Below are 27,500 nucleotides of genomic sequence, written 5' to 3' on the forward strand. Positions count from 1 at the left end.
ATTAAAATAGATGCGCTATATTTGATTAGAAACAATTGTTCTGTACTGTTTAACATGCACATTATTTATTTCTTACATTTTCATTCTAATAAGCCATAAATATCCTCTCCTAAAATTCCTGTATCTTTTAACTCGACGCAAAACACCTTTTTCAGACCTAGTTAGGCTCTTCCATAGGCCTTTCCTACCCCCCCCCCCTACAACAAGAACAATAACAGTATGAATAACAACAACAACAACATAGTAGTATGTAGGCTTAGTCCTCGAGTAAGCGATAACGTTTTTATAGAGCACCATATTGCCCTTTGTGGTTTATTTGGGCTTCAACCATTGGCTTCGCTGTGTTGCAACTGAATGCCTAAAAAGTGTATGGGGACAATTCTAATGATTTTTGTGGTAATATGGACTTACAGACAACATAATTGACCAAGATAGCACTTAAAAAAAAAGTTTATGCTTCCAAATTCTTCAGGCGCATGCAAAATCTTTGGCCTTGCTATAAGGATTTCCACCTGGATGGTGAATGTATTCCAAACGTTGGCCATTTTGGCTGTCTTGGTCCGAATCTCCCCTGAAAACAGTTTGGCTGAAGAAACGTCTACCTTAAAATGAGATTAAGAGTTTCTTTGGAAATTTTTCGAAGAATTTGATGTCTCAGAATGTTTCTGTTGAATAAAAGGTAATTTTTATAAGAGGTTTTTAGTTTTCTGCCAAAGAAAACTAATGAGATGGCCTTTTGTCCGTCCGTCCGCCCTCAGATCTTAGAAACTAAGGAGTCTAGAGGGCTGCAAATGTGTATGCTGATCATCCACCCTCCAGTCATCAAGCATACCAAATTCCAGCCCTCTAGCCTGAGTCGTTTTTATTTTATTTAAGGTTAAAGTTATCCATGATCTTGCGCGCCTGAAAGTTAAATGGCAACTGCTGAGAGTTTTATGGGTCATGGCTGAGAGTTTCATACAGTATGAAACGCTGTACAGAAAACTCGACTGCGCCGAAGAAACTTCGGTGTATTTTTCACTTGTTCTGTGATGCTGCTTTGTAGTGCTTTGCGGTGACCCCTTTCTCCATAACAGTTCACGAGTCTTTAGAGTTGTTGTTGCCGTTGCTTGAGAAATATAAGTGGCATGCAGAGTTCTCACAGAGTGGCAGACGTTCAGAGTAGTACACATTAGGAATCCACTGATATTTCAATATATATATATATATATATATATATATATATATATATATATATATATTATATTATATATATATATTATATATATAATATATATATATATATATATATCCATATACCAGGTATGTTCTTCCAAGAAAATAAAAGCAATAACTAACGGGGCATAACCGCTGCAGTTGTCTCTCACTCTTCCCGATTTATTCAGACTGCATCCGTGAACCTTTTTTCCTTTCTTTTTTTATCTTTATTTTTATTAGGGGAACAGAATCGAGGTATTGTGTCATCGGAAGTCTGTTGTTTGTCCCTCTCCGCCCAGTTTGCTTCGCTCTCTCTTCCTTGGTTTTGTTGTATCGTCTGTTTGTTTGCGCAGATAGACGCTTGTCGTTCGTCATCCTTGTCATCTCATTTGTTTTCTTCAGATGAGCAAAGAGAAACTTACACACACATACTACATATATATATATATATATATATATATCATATATATATATATATATGTATGTAGTATGTATATTTTTATTTTGACTATTTACTGATCTGTGCTCTAGAGTTATTATGCGGAATAAAGTCAAAGATTATTTATCGCGAATTGTCCCAAAAGTTATATCCTAATTCCAAAATGCACAGCCATATTTTTCTTTGCGATTCGGACTCTAAAAGTGTACTTCACACTTTTATTTTTCTTCTTTGTAGAATTATGAAACGGGATATTCATCTGTAGTGAGAGAGATCAGTTCCTGGATTTGGGAGATCAGGACCTGAATTTTAGCCCTGTTGGGGAGGCGTTTTACAAAAGGGCCCTTAGTCAGTTAGTTGTGTGAATATGTGTTTGTGTTCCAAAGTAAAATGAAGAAATTTATTTGCCCCATTTCTGTGTTTATAGTTTTATCAGTTGCATCCTTATGTAGTATCGTAATGAACATTGATTATGGGGTTAGTGATCAGTTACTGTTGCAACTGTTAAAAAAAAGGCTCTTAACCTTGTGTAGTGAATCAGTCTTCATAACTATTATATATATTTAATGTTTGTTGAATTTGGGTAAGGGATGGTGATCTAGTCACTCATGGGATACTTTGTAAAATGAGATTTGATAACCGTAACTCTAGTTCGTTTGATTGCTTTATATGCATCATAGATTACTTGAGGGGAACGTATGGGGCTTTGTTTTTCTGGACACTGTTGTTAAATACTTAGGTTCTAATTTGGCACTATGTAAAATCCAGGATCTCTAATTTGGCAATGCGTCAAATCCAGGATCTCTTATTTGGCGGTACGTAAAATCCAGAATCTCTAATTTGGCAGTACGTAAGATCCGCGATCTATAATTTTGCAGTACTTAAAATCCAGGATCTCTTATTTGGCAGTACGTGAAATCCAGGATGGAAAACGATAAACGTCTCTTAAGCAAACGCGAAGAGTGAAGATCATAATAACCCACATCCTACTCAGAGAGAGAGAGAGAGAGAGAGAGAGAGAGAGAGAGAGAGAGAGAGGAGACAGCCGTTCATCTCCGCGGGTCTTTTGGGCGGCTGAGTTCCTTTCGTTGTAACCAGGGCCTTATGCCATGAGATACGGTGTCCCCGGGAAATGATTTGTTTAAAGGGAGGAAGTAGATCATCATTGCCCCGTCACATTTCTTCTGATTTTACCTCGCTGTCCCGGAATGGAACTTGGGAGATGTAGGTTTTCCTTTTTAATGTATTTATTTTTTATCCTTGCCTTTCCCTTTGGGTAAATTCGGTTCGTTCAAGTGCTTTACTATATTGTTGTTATTTAAGTACTCATCCAGATTAAAAAAAAATAAGTACTCATCCAGAGGAAAAAAAAAGAAACAAAATTAAGTACTCCAGATAAGAAAAAAAAACAAGTACTCATCCAAAGGAAAAAGAAAAGAAAAAAATTAAGTACTCATCCAGATAAAAAAAATTAAATGATCTTCCAGATAAAAAAAAAGAAATTAAGTATCTCATGCCCAAGATAAAAAAAGAAAAAGTAAATGTAAAGTAATCATGTCCAGATGAAAAAAAAGATAAAAAAAAATAAAATTTAGTACTCATCCACATGAAAAAAAGTAAAAAAAAAATTAAGTACTCGTCCAGATAAAAAAAAAAAAAAAATTAGTACTCATCCAGGTGAAAAAAAAAAAAGTACTCATCCACATAAAAAAAATTAAGTACTCATCCAGATGAAAAAAAAAAATATCAAGTACTCCATCTAGATAAAAAAAGAAAAAAAAATTAATACTCATCTAGATAAAAAAAAGAAAAAAATTAAGTACTCATCTAGATTAAAAAAAAAAAAGACTGGCTTGTAACAAGGGTGTCTTTCCTTATGGGATTATTCGTTTTTCTTTAAGCTTAGACAAGTTCTTCACTCGATGTTGTAAGCAGGATGTTTCTTTTCGTAAACATCCAGCAGGAAAACAACACGTTGGGTAATTTCCTCGTCTCATGATGTGTCCTTAGTGTGGAAGAATTGCTTTTAAAAGTCTATTTTCCTTTATCGCTTCTTTTAGATTACCTTAATGTAACGGTTGCTCTCTTTTCATCAATGCACACTTGTTCGGGCTAAGAAAAGAGTAAAAACCCATTGGCAGCTTTCCATATTATTATTATTATCATTATTATTATTTTATTTTTTTTATTTTATTTATTTTATTTTTTTTTTTTGCTCTATCACAGTCCTCCAATTCGACTGGGTGGTATTTATAGTGTGGGGTTCCGGGTTGCATCCTGCCTCCTTAGGAGTCCATCACTTTCTTACTATGTGTGCCGTTTCTAGGATCACACTCTTCTGCATGAGTCCTGGAGCTACTTCAGCCTCTAGTTTTTCTGATTCCTTTTCAGAGATCTTGGGATGGTGCCTAGTGCTCCTATGATTATGGGTACGATTTCCACTGGCATATCCCATATCCTTCTTATTTCTATTTTCAGATCTTGATACTTATCCATTTTTTCCCTCTCTTTCTCTTCAACTCTGGTGTCCCATGGTATTGCGACATCAATGAGTGATTCTTTCTTCTTGACTTTGTCAATCAACGTCACGTCTGGTCTGTTTGCACGTATCACCCTATCCGTTCTGATACCATAGTCCCAGAGGATCTTTGCCTGATCGTTTTCTATCACTCCCTCAGGTTGGTGCTCATACCACTTATTACTGCAAGGTAGCTGATGTTTCTTGCACAGGCTCCAGTGGAGGGCTTTTGCCACTGAATCATGCCTCTTTTTGTTCTGGTTCTGTGCAAGTGCCGGGCATTCGCTTGCTATGTGGTTTATGGTTTCATTTTTCGTATTGCACTTCCTACATATGGGAGAGATGTTATTTCCGTCTATCGTTCTTTGAACATATCTGGTTCTTAGGGCCTGATCTTGTGCCGCTGTTATCATTCCTTCAGTTTCCTTCTTTAGCTCTCCCCTCTGTAGCCATTGCCATGTGTCATCGCTGGCTAGTTCTTTAGTCTGTCTCATGTATTGTCCGTGCATTAGTTTGTTGTGCCAGTCCTCTGTTCTGTCTGTCATTCTCCTGTCTGTATATTTCCGGGTCTTCTTCTACTTTTATTACTCCTTCTTCCTATGCACTCTTTAGCCACTCGTCTTCACTGGTTTTCAGATATTGCCCCAGTGCTCTGTTCTCAATGTTGACGCAGTCCTCTATACTTAGTAGTCCTCTCCCTCCTTCCTTTCGTGTTATGTATAGTCTGTCCGTATTTGCTCTTGGGTGTAGTGCTTTGTGTATTATCATATGTTTCCTGGTTTTCTGATCTATGCTGCGGAGTTCTGCCTTCGTCCATTCCACTATTCCTGCGCTGTATCTGATTACTGGCACTGCCCATATGTTTATGGCTTTACATATTTCCGGCGTTGAGTTTTGACTTGAGTATCGCCTTGAGTCTCTGCATATATTCTTTCCTGATCGTGTCCTTCATCTCTTGGTGTTTTATATCCCCTCCTTCCATTATTCCCAGGTATTTGTATCCTGTCTCATCTATGTGTTTGATGTTGCTCCCATCTGGTAGCTTTATCCCTTCAGTTCTCGTTACTTTGCCTTTTTGTAAGTTGACTAAGGCGCATTTTTCTATTCCAAACTCCATCCTGATGTCCCCAGATACAATCCTTACAGTCTGGATTAGGGTATCTATTTCCTTGATGCTCTTACCTTACAGCTTGATGTCGTCCATGAACATCAGATGGTTGATTCTGTTGCCTCTTTTCTTGAGTTGGTATCCGGCATCCATCTTCTGTAGTACTTTTGTCATGGGAATCATGGCTACTACGAAGAGTAGTGGGGACAGTGAGTCGCCCTGGAAGATCCCTCTCCTGATATTAACCTCTGCTAGTCTTATTCCAGAGCTTGTAAGTATTGTATTCCAGTTGCGCATTGTATTTTTGAGGAAGCTGATGGTGTTTTCCTCTGCCCCATATATTTTCAGGCATTCTATTAGCCATATTATTATTATTATTATTATTATTATTATTATTATTATTATTATTATTATTATTATTATTATTATTACGTTAGTGTATGATGGAAGTAAACGCTCTTTTAAACATGTTTTATTAAAAATTATTGCTGCATCAGCTGCTTTAATTTTATAGAAAGGAACCTCTATAAAGTTAATGCAGCTGATTCAGTAATAACTTTTAATAAAACATGTTTAAAGAGGTTTTATTATTATTGATTTTTATTATTATTATTATTATTCAGAAGATGAACCTTATTCATATGGAACAAGCCCACAGACGCCATTGTTATTCAAGCTTCCAAAGTATATTGTGTTCATTTCATGCCCCCATTTTGCCTTGATAGGAAAGACTAGTCTTGAGAATTTGTTTCTTTGATTATATAACAAAAAACAAAGGCTATTTTTACTTTACTGTTGATATAACTTAACCGAGAAGAGGGGGAAGTTAAAAGGAAAAAAATTCTGGGAGAGAGGAAGAAATATTACCATTTTTCCCGAGAAAAGGGAAAACAAAAACAATATTTATGGATAAAAAACTCAAAAATATCGCAGGTTGTCATGAAGAACACACACACACACATACACATACACATACACATGTATGTACGCTCACACTCGTCGTGACAGTAAAGGAAACGACTGCAAGGTCACATAGTTGACATAAAAAATCTGCCTGACTTAGATGGGACAAAATAAAACGCGTTGTCCATCTTCAAGAAAATAATATTGCTTATAGTCACTGTTTGATGCTGTAGGTGTTACGTCATCAGGGTTTGCTATTTTCTTCCCTAAGATCCTAGTTCCAAATTCGTAGGAAAATTATACTGAGTTTATCTATAGTTTGGTTTCTTTTAAGAGGAGCTGTAGTTCGAGGTTCAACCCACACTTTGCGGACTCGAGTGCAAAGTCAAGAATCAGCATTTTCCTCTTGATAAAAAAAATAAATATAAATATATGTATATTATATATGTATATAATATTGATCTAAAAAATTCCCCTTCTGTCAACATATATGAAAATATATTAATTCCGAGGTAGAGCGAATTGGAAATTGAAGTACATTTGTAGCTTAATGCATGTATATGAATCACGGTGATGTGATCAAAATAATGGGTCCATAGAGATTGCAAACGCAACAAGGGAAGGAAGAGAAGACGATGGATTGACGAGCTAAGAAAATTTGCGGCAACAGACTGGCATAGAAAGACGATAAACAGACGGGAGTGGAAGGACATGTCTGAGGCCTTTGTCCTGCAGTGGACTAGTAACGGCTCATGATGATGATGATGATATATATATATATATATATATATATATATATATATATATATATATATATATATATATATATATATAATAATATATTATATATATATATATATATATATATATATATATATAAATATATATAAAAGTCTATCACATTACCGTGATTCATATATATAACGAAACTACAAATGTCCTTTAATATCTAATTCGCTCTACCTCGGAATTAATATATTTTCATATATGTTTAACCGAGGGGGAATTTATTAAGCGGTAATAGAATTGGCCATCGACAGGCGCGAACCAGCGACCTCCCAATTCCAGGACTGGCAGTGAAGCCTTAAACCGACCCCGACACGGTTTTAGGCTTCACTGCCAGTCCTGGAATTGGGAGGTCGCTGGTTCGCGCCTGTCGATGGCCAATTCTATTATCGCTTAATAAATTCCCCCTCGATTAAACATATATGAAAATATATTAATTCCGAGGTAGAGCGGATTAGATATTAAAGGACATTTGTAGTTCGATATATATATATATATATATATATATATATATATATATATATATATATATATATATATATATATATATAATGTGTGTGTGTGTGTGTGTGTGGGTGGGTGTGCGCGCGAGTGCAAACGCTAACATATGTATCCCTCCATGTCTGTACTGTATGGGTGTATTCAAAGAATGAAAACAAATTGTCCTTACCTATATATATGGGAGTAATCATCTCCCTCCCCCTGGTTCATGTTGATGATGGCCCTCTCCTTGAGGTCGTCCACTTTGGAGCTGGTCTTCTCCTTCAGCTCGTGGATGGTCCCGGCGGCGCCCTGCTCTTTGATCGTGCCCCATTTCTCCTTCAGGTAGCCCTTGAAGACGTGCAAGCCTCCCGTGTAGGAAGCGACCTTCTCGTCCATGGCGGCGGTAGGCCCTCGCTACTCACTAGAAATCAGGACAATATGAAGCCGACGGCTTTTTGTATGTGGACAACTTCGCTCGTTGTCTTTTCTTTTCAGTCAGTATGATCAACTAAACTTCCGTTCAGTTTTCTGTCAGGTTATGTATCTTGATTTGTTTATGGAGATTTGACAGAAGTCATGTCATTTTTATTTATTCCAAAACGGGAGAACTGTTAGTGTCTCAGTCGTTGGTAGGCCTGTGAGCAAAACAACGTTCAGAGTCTATGAACACGAGACAGTCAAATACCAGTTGTTTCCAGTGAAATGTTTCTTGGCATTGCTGGGTATTCCAACCCTTACTTCGACGTCACTGAGAACGGAAGCACTCTGTCATCTAAATATGTTAATAATGGTATATGCTTTCATTGCACTGAAATGTCAAAATTCGCTGATCATTTGTTTTCTAAAGTGGTCGTAATCCCTGTCTAGATTGCGATTAATTTTTCACTTATTTCTTCCCGTTTTCCTGTTGTGGTTCATGCAGTTGAATTCTATCGTATTAAGCTTGCTTTAGAGAATTAATGTTATTTTTGTTATACCATTTTATTTGATTTTATGTGCCACTCTCATATTCATTTTACTTTCTTGTTAACGTTAAGATTTACACAAATGCCCTTCGTGCAAGTTATGGCTTTCGTTTTTCACTTGGTTTCAGTGATCTATTTCTCCCATATCCATGAAATTTTTATGTACACATCAATTTTGAAAGTTCCAGCGTGCTGCCCTAATTTTTTTGGGCTTTACACCTGGTGACCTATGAATAAATTTCCAGCCAATAATGTAGATATCGATTTAGTAATTAAGACTTAACAGTTGTCTTCTATTTAGCATAATCGACGTCCCTAAACAAACGCATTAGTCGGGTCACTAGGAGGAATTTCAAGGCTCTCACTTTGGGTCAAATACTCAATTTTTTTTTATACTATTCGGATTTAGCACTTCATTATGACGATTGACCTTGAACCAATACGTTTAATTTGATTCCATGGGCGTTTTCAGTTCCCGTTCGTCATCATTATTTCGCTGACGCAGCAAACGGATATTGAGTTGCACTATCGGACGTATTTTCGTGGCAGCTTTCCATGGCTTCATTCACAAATGATCGTAAGTCGTTGAAGAGCAGCGTTCACGCTTCCAGTACCTGCAAAGGAAAAGTTACGTAAGATTTATTGTAAAAAAAACAAAAACTTATTCAATCTAAGTGGATGCATACTATAATGAGCAGACAGTGAACCATGCAAAGAAAAAAAGTTACCTAAGTAAAGATTATTGTAAGAAAAGATCTTGTTGAATCTAAGTGGATGCTTAATGGACAGACAATATACATACATACACACACACACATACATACATATATATATATATATATATATATATATATATATATATACATATATATATATATATATATATATATGTGTGTGTGTGTGTGTGTGTGTGTGTACAATTATGCATGTACGAAGCTTCATTTTTCTAACGTCTCCAGACCAGCAACTATTAAAAGTAACAGTATTGTTCCTTGTTAAACCGTTCTGATAATATATATATATATATATATATATATATATATATATATATATATATATATATATATATATATATATATATTCGTTAAAACAGAATTCCATCTAATAAAATAAGTCCATAAAAAAGCCAAAATGTAGCAAGTAAATACTGTATTTCAAGAGACCAAACTTGCTCTTTGAATATATATATATATATATATATATATATATATATATATATATATATATATATGTATATATATATATATATATATACATCCGTATTTTCACACTGAACAAATTACTCAGTTCAGTAGCATGAGAGACACAGTACATTCGCCCCTCGTATGCTCAGTCACACCCGAGGTAAAGGTAAGGGTCGTCAATCCCATTTGAGCTGGCGAGAGGGAGAGGGAGAGGGAGGAACGCCACAGCTTTTAATCTTAGGCCGGTAAGGCTCTTTGCTAGGGAAAGTGCATCGGCTCCAAAAGAAACATTTCTTTTTCTTATTTATCGGTAATTCAGTTACAAGGGATGAATGGGTATGTCGTGTTTTGTCTTGTGACCGGCTTTACTTATAATAATCGTTCTGTTATAACTGGTACTTTGGGTGTAAGTGAATACGTACATGTTTGGATTTGAACAGTGTATGAATATTAATTTATATTTTAAATATGTATCTAATAAAAGAAGCCCATAAAAACGCCAAAATACAGAAAGTGAGTACTATATTTCAGAGACTGCTGTTTCTCTCTCTTCAGGTAGGTTATGAATGAGAAAAGTTAGCTACCTGAAGAAAGAGACAGCAGTCTCAGAAATATAGTACTTACTTTCTGTATTTTGACGTTTTTATGGGCTCCTTTAATTACATGGAATTCTGTTGTAACAGAATATTTTTACTAGTCACACACACACACACACACACACACACACACACCACACACACACATATATATATATATATAGTATATATATATATATATATATTATATATATATATATATATATATATATATATATGTATATAAATGAATTTTGTGTTCTCTTTAGATTAGAATTCCAAAGTTTCTTTTACTTACGTGAGAGATTTCATCTAACCACAATTTTAATTTCACTCTGCCTCATTTAGGTCGCGTTAATGGATGGGGGAGCCGTTGATCGACAGGTGGTGTTCTTTATTGAATTCTTAAATAAATTGGCTTTTATTCATAAAATAAAAGTTATACGAACGTTTGAAGGGAAAATTGAAAATGGAAGGTTCTTCAGTTAAGTCTTGATAGAGAAACTTTTAGTCGGAAAATGATCGAGTTAGAGGGCCGTAGATTGTTGCCACTCCAAAGAGAAAATCAAGGAGAAAATAAAGAAATAACAATAGGAAATCTCGGAGCCCATCGTGCTGCCAACTGTAAAGAAGAAAGAGAAAGAGCTAAAAGCGCCCTGGTCGGGGTAAACCTTTTCCAAAACACTGGCTGAAGCGTTGTTCGCTGTCTCTTGCAGAAGGATAGATTCTTCTCGCCTTTTTTTTTTTCATATACCGGCGACTGGACAGAGAGCGAAAAATGACAGGAGCTTTTAACCCGGAGGACATTCAAAATGCAATCGAGGAGGTCTGAGTAGGAGTGCACGAGAGAGAAGAGAGAGAGAGAGAGAGAGAGCCTAAGGACTGGCCCCAAGGACACTTCGGGCCGCGTGAAGTGGTCAGGTATGGAGTGCCAGCTGTCATTTCGGGAAATGGGCTTTGCACCTCTGAACGAGGTTGATTGGGAAAGGCGAAAGGAGAAGTGGTTCGAGTATCGATGGGCGCTTAGACGAACGAAGAAAGCAACAATGAAATAAGGTGTTTATATATATATATATATATATATATATATATATATATATATATATATATATATGTATGTATGGATTTATATATAGTATACATATACTCGTATATATACGCGCGCACACACACACACACACACACACACACACACACACACACACACACATATATATATATATAATATATATATATATATATATATATATATATATATATATATATATATATATCTTTAGAAGACGGAGCTGCAGCTCTATGTACATCTCATCAGGGAACCATAGGGAAAGGCATCGTACTCAGGTACATTTATTTCGCCGACGTTTCACGACTCATAGTCGCATTCTCAAGGCTATAATTAAAGATAAACACACGAACATTAAAACTACGCACTGCATAATTCATAAAAATTACGCAATATTTAAAAATTCAATGAACATCAACATCAGAATGTAGAACATTTAAAAATTTATGAATCTCTTAAAACAGAAAAACATACTGAGCGCTAAACTACAGTACAGTTACATTAAAATTATTTAAAAATTACAGAAAAAAGTATACAAAAATTACGATATGGGTGTAAAAAAATTAAAAATAAATAAATAACACTAAAACAGTAAGGCTATTCTATACCTTATCCTCGCAAAGGACGGGCAGTGACTGAGAGAATTTTTAGAAAAATAAAAATAAACAAGCACTCTAGGCGATAAACAACTGAACAGAGGAGGATTGCGCATTTAAGGACGGAACTATCTTTTTTATCATAATGGATTCCAAGGTTGTTAGGTCGTTTTCGTTTTGCGTTTGGCCTATAATAATAAAATCCTTATCATTGATATATGTTTTACATAATTCAGAGTGATTTCTGATATTTGACTGTTCGGGGTTTGTTAATCTGCTGCCCGTTCTAAAACTTAAGCCCCTGTGAGAATCTATTCTCACTTTTAGTAACCTCTTCGTACAACCCACATAAGTCCCGTGATCACATCTCGGCCACGTATATTTATATACAACATTAGATTTTAGAAGAGGACTAAGGCGGTCTTTCGTTTTAAACAGGGATCCGATAGTTAATGGATTTTTTTGGGACGATTTTTAGGTTCAGTGCCGGGAATTCCTTTTGAATAATTGCCAGGAACTTTTTTCTGAAGAGGTTGTCATGAAGAAAAGGGAAGCTAGCAAACATTTTTAATTTTGGGACTGTCAAAACCGTTGGCACCTCTATGAATCGGGCATCAAGCATTTTCTTAAGCATTTTGAACAAAAGTTTGTCTGGGAAGCAGTTATTTTTAAGATATTGGGAAAGAAAGTTAATTTCTTCATTAAAAGTAAACCAATTAGAGGTATGGGTAAAGGCCATGTGTAGGAGAGTTGAGATAGTATTAAGTTTAAAATTATAAAAGCAAGAACTATAAAAGTTGATACCTAACCCAGTAAAGGTCTTTTTTCTAAAAACACCCGGGTTAGGTATCAACTTTTATAGTTCTTGCTTTTATAATTTTAAACTTAATACTATCTCAACTCTCCTACACAGGGCCTTTACCCATACCTCTAATTGGTTTACTTTTAATGAAGAAATTAACTTTCTTTCCCAATATCTTAAAAATAACTGCTTCCCAGACAAACTTTTGTTCAAAATGCTTAAGAAAATGCTTGATGCCCGATTCATAGAGGTGCCAACGGTTTTGACAGTCCCGAAATTAAAAATGTTTGCTAGCTTCCCTTTTCTTCATGACAACCTCTTCAGAAAAAAGTTCCTGGCAATTATTCAAAAGGAATTCCCGGCACTGAACCTAAAAATCGTCCCAAAAAATCCATTAACTATCGGATCCCTGTTTAAAACGAAAGACCGCCTTAGTCCTCTTCTAAAATCTAATGTTGTATATAAATATACGTGGCCGAGATGTGATCACGGGACTTATGTGGGTTGTACGAAGAGGTTACTAAAAGTGAGAATAGATTCTCACAGGGGCTTAAGTTTTAGAACGGGCAGCAGATTAACAAACCCCGAACAGTCAAATATCAGAAATCACACTGAATTATGTAAAACATATATCAATGATAAGGATTTTATTATTATAGGCCAAACGCAAAACGAAAACGACCTAACAACCTTGGAATCCATTATGATAAAAAAGATAGTTCCGTCCTTAAATGCGCAATCCTCCTCTGTTCAGTTGTTTATCGCCTAGAGTGCTTGTTTATTTTTATTTTTCTAAAAATTCTCTGTCACTGCCCGTCCTTTGCGAGGATAAGGTATAGAATAATAGCCTTACTGTTTTAGTGTTATTTATTTATTATTAATTTTTTTACACCTATATCGTAATTTTTGTATACTTTTTTCTGTAATTTATAAATAATTTTAATGTAACTGTAATGTAGTTTAGCGCTCAGTATGTTTTTCTGTTTTAAGAGATTCATAAATTTTTAAATGTTCTACATTCTGATGTTGATGTTCATTGAATTTTTAAATATTGCGTAATTTTTATGAATTATGCAGTGCGTAGTTTTAATGTTCGTGTGTTTATCTTTAATTATAGCCTTGAGAATGCGACTATGAGTCGTGAAACGTCGGCGAAATAAATGTACCTGAGTACGATGCCTTTTGCCTTTCCCTATGGTTCCCCTGATGATATATATATATATATATATAATATATATATATATATATATATATATATATATATATATATGTGTGTGTGTGTGTGTGTGTGCGCGCGTGTGCGTGTACTATGTGTATATACTCGTGCATATGGGCGCATGTGTTTATAATTTCAATATAACTATGAATATATACGTATATATATAACTAATATATATATATATATATATATATATATACTATATATATTATATTATTATATATATATTTATACATATACTCGTATATATACGCAAACACATACATACGTTTGTTAACTCTTTGATTTGAGGGTTTATTCATAGGCTTCTCTTTGTTGCACGGTGTAATGTTTCAAAATTTATAAGCTAGTTTTTAGGATTGCGGTATTTTGCAAAGTATTTGAAAATGAATATGTAATTCGTGAAATATACTAGTATTGGTTAGGTCTCTTAAAGTTATTTTTCCATTTCTTACAAACTATTTTGTAAGAAATATAAGTCATGAATGGCGAATAAGCTAATGTTTCTGTTTCTCATATGATTATAATCAACTGTTCAACTTTTGTCAAGCAGTTATAATATATTATATTAATATAATAATAATATATATATTATATCTATATTAATATATAAATAATTGTATGGTAATGGATGTTATGTGGTAAAAAAATATGCGCTCGTGTGTCATTCTGCATTGTGGCAATTGAGCGCGCGCACATGTATATATATATATATATATATATATATATATATATATATATATATATATATATATATATATATATATATATATCTTTTTACTGCTGATTTGGCAGATATTGACCATCATGTGATAAGACTTAAAGCCTTGTGCATAATGATTATGAAAGGAGAGATTCAATTAAATGTAAGATTATCTTCAGCAATTTATTTCTCCATTTTATGATAACATTGCGGCCACCCAAGAGGATTATGCAGATTACCGCCAGAGATAAAACAAACTACGGTATATTCTGAAACTCCACCCACGTTCGTAGCGTCATAAGGAGCAAAATTTCGACGTAGGTTTTCAGAATGTGGTTTCACACAGGCGTCTGGGATGCAAGGATAGGATTATTTACGTTATGTGGAATACTGAGCTTATAAACTTCAGAGTGGCATGGAATATAGAATTTTGGCCTCAGGCTGAGGTCATGAAATTCAGAATGAAATGGAATACAAAATTTTGGCCTTAGACCAAGGTTATGGAATTCAGAATGGAATGGAATATAGAATTTTGGCCCCAGGACAAGAGCTGGGGCCTATGAGGTCAATCGGCGATGAAAAAGAAATCCAGAGCCAAAAAAGGATTTGAAAAGCATAGCAAGAGGAAATCCTCGCAGTTTGCACTGTGAAGCAGTAACTTGTTAGGAGAGGGTGGAAAAGTAAGGTGGAAGAGAGAGAATATGAATGGAGGTACAGTAAGAGGAATGAAAGATGTTGCGGCTTAGGTCCGAAAGGATGCTGCCAAAAACATTTAAATAATGCCTGCAGTCCACCGCGTGAGGTGGACTGATGGTTCAACCCCGCTACGGGGATCTGTATTCATTAACCGTGTTTCATATTTCGGTTTGTTGTCCATTAGATTGGGAAGATGATCATTTACGTTATGCGGAATACATAACTTGAAAAGTTCAGACTAAAATTGGATTTGTTATTTCATAAGACGTAAATATAGTAACGTGCCAGTTTCCCAAACTACTTTATTGCCCTTTACTAACGAGTAACATGGTGTTTAGACTTGCACTGGTTTTGTGTTACTTTGTTTATGTTATTTACTTTGCATAAATCGCAGTTTGAGGAAATTGCTTTCGCAGCTTGTTCTGTATGAATATGTGCACGTTTTAATAATAATAATAATAATAATAATAATAATAATAATAATAATAATAATAATAATAATAATAATGTCATTTACAAAATAGCTCGTTCCATTGTAAATCATTTTGCAAGAAAGGTGATGAGTCTAATGGTCATCCATGTATATAAAAAGCATAAAGGAATTATTTACTATCCTGTTAAAACGTTGGTTCAAGGAATACCATATGAATAGATACATAAATCAGGTCAGTCTGTCAGTCAATAAACAGATAAATAAATAGATAAAAAAGAACTTATCTTGAAGGGAAGATCAATCAGGGAAGGTAAATTTATAATAAATTCTTGCTAAGAAATTTGCAAAATATCACCTACGTGAAAACTGTGAATGGGAAGAATTAGAACTTTTTTTTAAAGTATCACCTCACCGGTTATGAATTGACTTCTGTATTGTCAGTTTAGGTTTTGACTAGGGTAGCTCATTGGCTGTAGTATGCATTCTGCTGCACTGTTGTTGCGTAGATAACCAAAAAATTGAATGAAATGCTTTACTGGTAACTGGACCAAGCAATGCTAACACTGACAATACTGTTTGCCGTTACAGTACACTCCACGTAGGACTATTTTTGGAAGGATTGGATCTCCCTAGTTCTCTATGATGGCAGAAATAGCACTTTATTTATATACAATATATATATATATATATATATATATATATATATATACATATACATATACATATACATATACATATACATACACACACACACACACACACACACACACACACACACACACATATATATATATATATATATATATATATATATATATATATATATATATTCACATAGATCCATCACTACCTTGATTAATCAGTGCTTTTCTGAGGGAATATTCCAGGAAAGTCACTTATTACACGATCTACCTTGCTGTATCTTTTACGTTGCAATATGCACTTATTCTTTTCCTTCAAATTTCTTGTTCTCGTCCGGATCTAGGCAAGTACAGCTTAAAGTGATTGCATAGTTTATAGGCGAGTTAGATTCTAGACAGTCTCTCATTTTGACAAGGGTAGTTGTTTGTCCTTTGCACATTTTGATATATATTTGTTTGGTATTTACCGGTTTTACAGGTAGACTTTTTTTTTGGCATCTACTAGTTTTCACAGGCAGACTTTTCATTCAGTTTTTCAAGTAATATGCTTTGGCATTCCCTCAGCTTCACAAGCATATTCAGTTGGTATTTCCTGAGCTCCGCAGATATTTACTAAGGATTTCTTCATTTCTGCATGAGTTTCTTTTATCGCTTGGCTGTCCCTGGTTTTTAGAGTTTTTTTAAATTTGTATTCCCTCAGTTCCACAGAAGCCATTTGATAATTACTCCATTTCACAGTCAGTATTTTTTCTTGTCATTCCTTAAGTTTCATATATATTTGCATGGCACTTCTTCATTTTCAGAAGTGTTTGCTTTCTTTTGGTTTTGCAATGTGCAATGAGATTGATTTGTTCTACCCACAGTTTTTCAGGTATATTTGCTTACCATTTGCAGTTTCACAAACATATCTTTATACTTCAACAGTTTTAGAGTTAATTTGCTTGTTTTACCCACAGATTTTCACATGTATATTGGCTTTTGTACCCACAGGTTTTCACAGGTATATTGGCTATTGTACCCACAGGTTTTCACAGGTATATTGGCTATTGTACCCACAGGTTTTCACAGGTATATTGGCTATTGTACCCACAGATTTTCACAGGTATATTGGCTGTTGTACCCACAGATTTTCACAGCTATATATATTTAGCTGTTCTACCCACAGATTTTCACAGGTATATTGGCTGTTCTACCCACAGATTTTCACAGGTATATTTGGCTGTTCTACCCACAGATTTTCATAGGTATATTGGCTGTTGTACCCACAGATTTTCACAGGTATATTTGGCTGTTCTACCCACAGATTTTCACAGGTATATTTGGCTGTTCTACCCACAGATTTTCACAGGTATATTTGGCTGTTCTACCCACAGATTTTCACAGGTATATTTGGCTGTTCTACCCACAGATTTTCACAGGTATATTTGGCTGTTCTACCCACAGATTTTCACAGGTATATTTGGCTGTTTACCCTAACCCACAATTTTCACAGCGTATATTGGCTGTTCGACCCGATTTTTCACAGGTATATTGGCTGTTCTACCCACATATTTTCACAGGTATATTTGGCTGTTCTACCCACAGATTTTCACAGGTATATTGGTTGTTCTACCCACAGATTTTCACAGTTATATTTGGCTGTTGTACCCACAGATTTTCACCGGTTTATTTGCCTGTTCTACCCACAGATTTTCACGGGTATATTTGCTTATTCTGTCCATAGTTTCCAAGGTATGTTTACTTCATCAACTCACAGGTATATTCGCATTGCATTCCCTCAGTGCGCATGTATATTGTATGGTATTCCCACAGATTCACATGTTTATTTGCATGATATTCCCAGAGTGTCACAGGTATATTCATATGGTATTCATTCAGTTTCACAGGTATATTTAAATGGGATTCCACCAAGTCTCAAGACAAATTTGTATGGTACTCCCACAGTTTCACAAAAATATATGCATGATATTCACTCTGTTTTACACGTGTATGGCCATGATATTCTCACACTTTCACAGGCGTATCCTTGATATTCTCACAGGTTTACAGGTGTATACTTGATATTCCATCTGTACCACAAGTACAGTTGATTGGTATTCCCTCATTTTATAGTAGTTGCTTAGAATTTGCTGTTTCAAGAGTATTTGCTTGGTATTCTCTCAATTTCACAGGATTTTTCTCAATAGTCCTTGGAATTTCAGGTATTTGTTTTGTTTTCCTTGAAATTCACAGATATTTTTTAAGCACCTCAGTAGCGTGGTCAGTATGGTGTTGGCGTACCACCTCGGTGGCCGTGAGTTCGATTCTCGGGCATTTCATTGAGGTGTGAGAGATGTGTATTTCTGGTGAGAGAGGTTCACTCTCGACGTGGTTCGGAAGTCACGTAAAGCCGTTGGTCCCGTTGCTGAATAACCACTGGTTCCAGGCAACATAAAAACACCATTCAAAAAACCAACAGGTCTTTTTCTGGTATTCCTTGAAATTCTTAGGTATTTGTTTTGTATTCCTTGAAATTCACAAATATTTGATTTGTATTCATTGCAGTTCTGAAGTATTCGTTTTGTATTCCTTAAACTTCACAGTTATTCATTTTCTATTTCTTGAAATTTACAGGTATTTGGCTGGTATTTTAGCAAATTCTCTGGTATTTGTCTGGTATTCCTTTAAATTCTCAGGTATTTGTGTTGCATTCCTTGAAATTCACAGGTATTCCTTTTGTATTCCTGCAAACTCACAGGTATTTTTCTGGTATTCCTTTAAATTCTCATGTAATTGTCTGGTATCCCTCCAAACTCACGGGTATTTTTCTAGTATTCCATTAAATTCTAAGTATTTTCCTGGTATTCCTTGAAATTCACAGGTATTTGTTTAGAATTCCTTTAAATTCTCAGGTATTTCTTTGGTATACTCTGAAATTAATAGGCATTTGCTGTGTATGCCTAGAAATTCGCAGGTACTGTTTGATATTCCCTATTTTCACAAAGACTTCCTATTTAGCACTCACGTTGGTTTTAATATTATGGTCGTTTCTCGTTTGTTTTCTTGGCATTCCCTCGGTTTCACAGGAGTTGCTTTGATAGTTCTTCTGTTTCACAAACATTATAGTGTTTCCTGATTTTCTCAGGTATTTACTCGGTACTTTCCCCAGTTTGCATTTAATCATTTTTAATTGCACCCCGTTTCCCAGATATTTTAGTTTCTGCCTTATAATTTCTGTGTAGCGGATACGAGTTACTTACTAAAACTCACCTTTTTATTTTACATTCTTAGTTGAAGTTTTCCGAGCACTTGGAAGTCAATTACTTCTTAGCGACTTACATACAGACCGCATATGAAGCAAAAGGTAACTTAGGCGTCAATCGAAGACACTGACAGAACTGATTGAAGTTTTTACTATGTTTTTGAGGTAGTTATGGTTGAGAAATAGACACGTGATTTCTTGATTTAGCAGAAAAGGAGAAGAATAACTCTAGAGAAATTCGCAAAGATCCCTCGAACGGGAAAAATATAGATAAAAGTAAATGAAAAGAATTTACTTGATGACATTCCTCCCTTGGTCGCGAATCACAACAGCAGATTTATTTAACGAGAAGCGAGAAATACAACAGTTTAGGTTTTGTGTTGTACTTGAAATCGCTTCATTTTATCACAACTTTTCAAAAGTTTCAGTTTTGTTTATGAGAATTTATTTTCGTTGCCGCATGTGGAGCTTCATCAAGTGGGTCCTTATTTCACAAATATGAAATGAAGATATTTAATGTGGTTTATGTCATATGTATCCCTCATCGTCCAGTGGTGACTGTTTCACAAAACAAAACAATCTTTCAGCCGTTCCGGTAACTTCAGCGTCCAATGGCTGCTTCACAAAACTGAATCTATTTTCTGTTTCTCACAACTACAATATCTAGTGACTGTTTGACAAAACAGAAAGAATGTTCTGTAGCTCATGTAACTTCTTTGGCACAAGAAAATTTCAAAGTGACTTAATTTTATAATTTTTTTTTCTCTTGTGAAGCAAAACTATTTTCTTTTGTTCATTATAAAACTTCAGTATTTACTGGGTATTTCATTAAGAAGAACAGATTTTCATTAAAAGTAAGCTCAGTATGTCACGATGCGGTTTTTTTTTAATTTATTTATATATTTTTGTAACTTCCAGATTGCGTCCTCAGAGAACGAGTGAACCTTCTATTCTAGCACGGAGCAAAATTCAATATCCAAAATCCACGTATGATTTTCAAAGGGCTTAACTGCTTGGTTGTATTTTTTTGAATAAATTCCAACATAAACTCTGCGATCCTGCAGATTCCGGTAACAACAAAAAAGTGCACGGACAAAATACAGTTGCAGAGTATAATACCAAATCCAAGTAAAATTGCCGACTATATTTGGTATCACTATATATCACTGAAAAAAAAAAGTACCACACTTACACAACATACAAGATTTAGTTAAAAAAAAAAAAAAAAAAAAAAAAAAAAAAAAAAAAAAAAAAAAAAAAAAAAAAAAAAAAAAAAGATAATACACTAAAAAAAAATACACAAACAGCAGACTTCCACTTACACGAACAAGGCCATTTAAAACAGGGCTGATTAAATTGCGAAATCCGCCGCATTTGTTTCCGGACGTAATTCCATTTATCCGGCGTTCGGTTTATCACAGTAAACAACTCATTAGCGCACCGTAAACAAGAGACAGGTGACCATCGGGCAAACAACTGCGCCGAGTACCGACATGTCACTGAGCAGATGTTAAGTAGTTCATGGTGAACCAAAGGAAGGTGGAGGGAGGGAGGTATGGAGGTGGGTGAGAGAGAGAGAGAGAGAGAGAGAGAGAGAGAGAGAGAGAGAGGAGGAGATGAGATGAAGTGCGAATGAGAGACGAGGGAGGAGGAGAGAGAGAGAGAGAGAGAGAGAGAGAGAGAGCAAAGGGGGGAAGACTGGGGAAGCCACGCAGAGTTAACGAGCGTGTTATAACTGAGCAAGGTCAGTAATATATGCAAAACTAGATGGAAATTGATTGGTTAAAGATTGAAGTAAGAGTTAACTAGAATAATCAACTGCAGAAGTCCGAAATATATAAGCATGGCATAACAAAGAGCAGGGAAGATGATCAGTGGTTAGTCACATTGTGCATCTTTTAGAAAATAATTGAGAATGAAAAAAAATGATTAGTAAGATATTCCGGTAGTCGCGATATTGTATGATCACCAGAAGCATAACCATTAGCAATGCTTTATGGTTATGGTATTTTCAAACCCACAATTTAGTATATTGCTGTTCTTGTACGTTTACCCACTTGCGGAAACAACCGCCAACCCTTAACCTGGGAGCATTTCATGATGAAAGCGCCAGATCCGGTTCCAGAAGAAATTGGCAATCAGCGTTTTAGAAGTGACCCAAGACCAAAGTACCGAAGCACTCTATCGCTCGGTCTAGCTGCTGGGAGGATTTGGAATGGGGAGATGGAGACGGGTTAGTGGATCCCCTTGTGGAGGGTGGGGGAGGGAGGGGGAGGTGGTTGTGGCCCTGTGGATTGTTGGAGGAGAGGGGGGGCGGGGGTGGGGAGGTGATGATGGCGTTCTAAGCCTCTTAGTGCTCCTACGGTGGGGCTTCTTTGTGGTCGAGGGAATGAGCTGGGGCTTTCGAAAATAACAGGAGAGAGAGAGAGAGAGAGAGAGCGAGAGAGAGAGAGAGAGAGAGAGAGAGAGAGAGAGATGAATTTATCTGTGTGTTAGATTGACGTCACAGCTTTAGAGGTCAATGACATGAGAAGGAAACAGCCAGGAAGGTAAGATAACCTGGAGGGTTATACGTGAATAGGAATGACAGGAATTTTATAGATATTCTATAAGAAAATGTTATCTGCGTTTCAGACAGGAATCCGATCGTCAAAGGTCAACGTCACCGACGAAACAGACAGACAGAAAGACTGCAAGATTAACAGTGATAAGAATGGCTTCATGCCATAAAAAAATAATGCGTTCCTTTGTCGACCGTAGGTGGGGATATGAAAGGATCGTGAAATATGCCGGACGAAGTAAGCGGACTGAACTAGAGACAATACTGACCGGTAAGAAATCCTAATTAAAATGGGAACTGGGGAATATGTTTCTGATAGTAAGTGAGTAGGAATACAATGTCGAATATTACACGTGAAATTTATAACTGTATTATGTTTAGAGAGAGAGAGAGAGAGAGAGAGAGAGAGCCAAGTGCTTAAGGTATCTGAAGGCAGTTTATATGGAAGATGGATATTTACCGAAATTTTCTTAGCAACGTCGGTTGACCAAAGGAAAGGTTATATATGTCAATAATATCATATATCCAATTTTACCTGATTTCAATAATTAATTACTTTCTTCATAATCTGTTATTCTTTATATTTTCCTTTCATATTCATTCCGTTAACTGGAAGAAAATAATGGAATGTAGTTTTAATAAACCAAAATAATTTTTTTTACCGAATTTTACATGTCAGTAATATCATATATCCAATTTTACCTGCTTTTAACCGTTAATAACTTTCTTCATAATCTGTTATCCTTAACATTTTTATTTCTTATTTCTCCGTTAACTGGGAGAAAGCAATGGAAGAAAGTTTTAATAAACTAAAATCACTTTTCTTTTTACCGGATTTTACATGTCAATAATATCATATATCCAATTTTACCTGTTTTTAATAATCAATCATTTTCTTCATAATCATTTTCCTTTAGATTGTTATTTCATGTTCCTTCCGTTAAATGGAAGAAAGCAATGGAAGATAGTTTAGTAAACCGAGATCACTTTTTTTTTTTTTTTTTTTTTTTACCGGACCTTCGCGAAGAAACGCCCCCATTCATTTATCTGAAGACCAAGACGCTGATTAATAGGGAAGCCTTGGCGTCTAGTGAAGTACAAACGAGAAGACCGATACTGTATGGGTGATGAATTAGCAGGCGTGATATCTTGAATATAATAGAAACTTGATGGGACTGCTGGAGATTTCTTTTTATGATATATATATATATATATATATATATATATATATATATATATATATATATATATAATGCATCGAGCTACAATGTCCTTTAATATCTAATTCGCTCTACCTCGGAATCAATATATTTTCATATATGTTTAACCGAAGGGGATCGCGGTGGTGGGGTAGGTAAAAGCTTCACTGACGTTCCTGGATTTGAATGTCTTCTTGGGTTCGCGCCCAGGACCAGGCAAATCTATTATCGGGGAAAAAAAATCCCCCTTCGGTTAAGCATATATGAAAATATATTAATTCCGAGGTAGAGCGAATAAGATATTAAAGGACATTGTAGCTCGATGTATGTATATGAATCACAGTAATGTGATATGACTTATATATATATATATATATATATATATATATATATATATATATATATATATAATAATGATAATAATAAAAATATCTCCAGCAGTGCCATCAAGTTTCTTTTATGTTCGTATTCATGTTTATACATACATGCATACAACACCTGTGATTCTCAAAGTAATACAATTTTATATAATTGCTTGCATTATTTCATTTCATTTACATCAAGGGGTCCTCTCTCTCTCTCTCTCTCTCTCTCTCTCTCTCTCTCTCTCTCTCTCTCAATGGTGCCATTGAATAGATTAATATGTAAAGGCGCTCATTAAGATCATGCAAAATCAACTGCACTCCTGAATAAGCAATGATGACCCAGCTGTGTAAGTGAATGATGAAAGATGATCACCCATGGGTGATGTACGTGAATGAATAATAAAAAGTTAAATGACTCATAATTCATCAGCGCAGTTTGAAAGAGGAAGATGAGCATAAAACACTAATCGTCGGCCTACGTGAGTAGTGACAGGTGCTGCATGTTTCAGGAATCAAGTACATGAATAACTTAAGATATTGCATGAATCGTGAATAATTTGCGCAAAGTAATCGCGAATGAAATCGTCGGACTAACGAATCATCTGTATGCATTGTTGAATAAATGATATCCACGTAAAGATAAAGAACCACACAATTAAATGAATAGTGAATCATTTTCCGACCCAAGACGTGGCTGCAACATGAATCAAGCACGTGAATAACTAAAGGTGGTGCGTGAATCGTGAATCATTATGAGCAGAGTAATAACGAATCAAATTGTAGCAATCACGAATCATCTGTACATATGAAAGATACCCTTTAAAAAATTAGAAATCACACAATAAAATGAAAAGTGAATAATATGACGAACCACGACGCGTCTACTTAAGAATTGCCACTTAGCGGCACGCGTTCTGATCTTGGATTATGGCATTCCTGTCCTGTCGTTTAATTTTCTCTGCTGCTAAACGTTGGTCATTTCGTCGCTTTGTGTCGTTGCTGCCGGAAGAGAATTGCTGTCCTGGTAAACGAACTGATTGGACTCTGTGGTCAGCTCCTTTGTGGGTAAATATCTTTTTCTGATCTAGAATTTTGGTCGTGGAACTTCCCAGTATACATTTTGTGGATGATTATAGATTACTCTCTCTCTCTCTCTCTCTCTCTCTCTCTCTCTCTCTCTCTCTCTCTCATTGTGTAGGCACACGCACGTATTTACACACACACACGCATACACACACACACATATATATATAATATTATATATATATATCTATATATATATATATATAATATATATATGTATATATATATACATATATATATATATATATATATATATATATATATATATATATATATATTATATTATATAAACACACACACAAATACACATGCATTTACATATCTCCCGCAGTCACATACACGTTCTTCCTCTCCACATGCGAACAAACACACACACACACGCAAATCGCTCGTGCAAGTTTTTACATAATGTTGCATAGTCTCATCGGCATCATCGAACCAAATAAGAACAGAGGAAAATCGATGGAGCAAATGGCCCCGGGGCCTCACGTGAAAATGAATTTCGCAGCCATAAAACGCCTCGAAAATTGACATATTTCCGCTATTAAGGCGACGTTATAGAGGTTTAAATGGTCCGAAAATGCCTTGTCATTTATTTTGACATCCTATACGAGGCGTATAATGTAGATAAGCGTCGCCTAATTTATTCGCCGATTTCCGGAGAAGGTTTACCAGCCCCTGAGTAAATAAAATCAGATAAATAAGTAAATTTATGAGTACATAATTATTAGAAGTGAGAAAAATTGAGTGGATAAAATCAACAGCTAAATAAACAGATTTATGAGTGCATAATTATTAGGAGTGAGAAAAATTGAGTGAATAAAATCAACAGATGAATAAGGAAATTTATAACTGCATAATTATTAGGAGTGAGAAAAATAGTATGGCTTCTCCTGGATCAATAAATAAAAGAAATATTTTTTTAAGAAATATACCGAGAACGTGAGGGAAGAAGATACATTTCATACATAAATTTCGTGAATACAAAACAAATGAAGAGCGAGAGTGGGAGGGGGGAGAAATTACGTGATGGCAGCCATTTCCCCGGCCGAGATAAGATGACGCAACTTTGAACCAGGCAATAAGCTGACGTAGTTTGTAAGGCTTCATCATCCAAGGCGCCGCTTCTTCCTACCACTGCTTCGAATTCTCTCTCTCTCTCTCTCTCTCTCTCTCTCTCAATCAGGGGAAGCTTTTCCGTCTGTTCTTTCGGTGATGGGAGGATTGAACTGAGCAACAATGAGTTACCAATGCCTCTGAGGAATGTTTAAAATGAGGAAAAATAAACTGATAGGTGAGGGTTTTTTTTTTTATAGTGAATCAAGTACATGAATAACTTAAGATATTGCATGAACTACTTTTGCTCCTTGATGATTTTCTTCTAACTAAGCAGCGAGGGGTTAGGGCTACAACCCTGGATGGGTTGTGGCTGCAGTGAGCTTGTCTCTGTAAAAATTGTTTGAACTGACTATTGATGAGCTACTAAAGTCCTATGGAGATCCAGTTGAGTTGAGCAGCAAAAAGCTACGTCCTAGCGAGGATCATCTGAGTGGCAGTGAGTTTAGGTTATTTTAAGATTGTTTTAACTAATCACTACTGAACAAGGCCCTTTAAGCATTATCTAAACCAATTATAACGAGCTAAATCCATACGAGAAATGCTTAACCTGAGAAACTGTGATCTAAAAGTGATCCAATGTGAAGATTAGTTGAACTGAGCAATAGCAGTGTGGTAAAACACCATGGTTACAGACTATCAGTGAACTAGAAGCCCTTTGAGCATTGTTGAAACTCAGTAGCACTGAGCCAAAGTGCCATGAGAATCATTAAAACTGACTAGCTGTGAGGTAAAGCCAACAAAGGTATTTCTATAAGCTGAGCAGCGATGAGCCAGAGCTCTGTGAGGCTTATTTTAAACATTAGCAATGATCTAAAGCTCTGTATCCTATTGGGCAGCAATAAACAGTGGCGCTGTGAGGAGGATTTAAACGGTGTCAGCAGCGAGCTATAGGTCTGCGAAGAGTGGTTAAACGAAACAGTGGTGAGCAAAAGCAAGGGAGAGCGCCTCAGTGGCGTGGTTGGTATGGTGTTGGCGGCGTCCCACCTCGGTGGTCGCGAGTTCGATTCTCGGCCATTCCATTGAGGAGTGAGAGATGTGTATTTCTGGTGATAGAAGTTCACTCTCGACGTGGTTCGGAAGTCACGTAAAGCCGTTGTCCCGTTGCTGAATAACCACTGGTTCCATGCAACGTAAAAACACAATACAAACAAACAAACAATAAAGCCAGGGAGAACTTGAAAAAACTAAACAAGTAGCCCTGTAATGTCAGCTGTTTATAACATAAGCGTTCCCAAACACATAATGTTATCTATTCCCATGATCGATGTTGGTCCGGTGACTTTACGTTGCACGGTAAATCCTTTTAGCACAACGTAACCTGGAATGAGATGATTATATCATTTCTGTGATGAAGTGGAAATAAATCTGGATGGAGACTTCTTAGTATGCGGAAGTATGAGGAGCTCGTGTATACTAAGGCGTCTTGAGGACTGAACATAGAGCTTCATTTCTTTTTACCCCTGTTTTCTGTCTTTTCTTTTATCCTCAGCATTTCACTTTCTTATTCTGGGCGTCGCGAGGGAAAGTATGTTCACTATGTGGTATGTACGTTTAAGTAGTAAATATATTACTTCCTGTTGTTATTGATGACAACTATTTTATATTCTCTCTCAACATGA

The 27,500-nt window shown here is 35.7% G+C and overlaps 1 protein-coding gene and 1 long non-coding RNA gene across 6 annotated transcripts in view; one reads left to right on the forward strand and one right to left on the reverse strand.

The window, feature by feature from the left end:
* Positions 1–27,500, forward strand: part of LOC135198789 (uncharacterized) — a 358,657-nt gene that overhangs the window by 167,960 nt on the left and 163,197 nt on the right. The window lies entirely within an intron of this gene.
* The window catches only part of LOC135198786 (proton-associated sugar transporter A-like), a 216,099-nt gene that overhangs the window by 63,189 nt on the left and 125,410 nt on the right, over positions 1–27,500 (reverse strand). For 3 of the 4 annotated variants that reach the window (XM_064226728.1, XM_064226729.1, XM_064226726.1), the window contains exons 1-2: positions 20,878–21,067; positions 7,622–9,013 (exon numbers count right to left, since the gene is read on the reverse strand). In XM_064226728.1, coding sequence (XP_064082798.1) covers positions 7,622–7,830 — 209 coding nt within the window. In that variant the 5' untranslated portion in view covers positions 7,831–9,013; positions 20,878–21,067. Of the gene's footprint in view, positions 1–7,621; positions 9,014–20,877; positions 21,068–27,500 lie in introns of those variants that run through there. The other variant, XM_064226727.1, reaches the window with a different exon arrangement.

Source organism: Macrobrachium nipponense, chromosome 22, assembly GCF_015104395.2.
Source record: "Macrobrachium nipponense isolate FS-2020 chromosome 22, ASM1510439v2, whole genome shotgun sequence".
Classification (NCBI taxonomy): Eukaryota; Metazoa; Arthropoda; class Malacostraca; order Decapoda; family Palaemonidae; genus Macrobrachium; species Macrobrachium nipponense.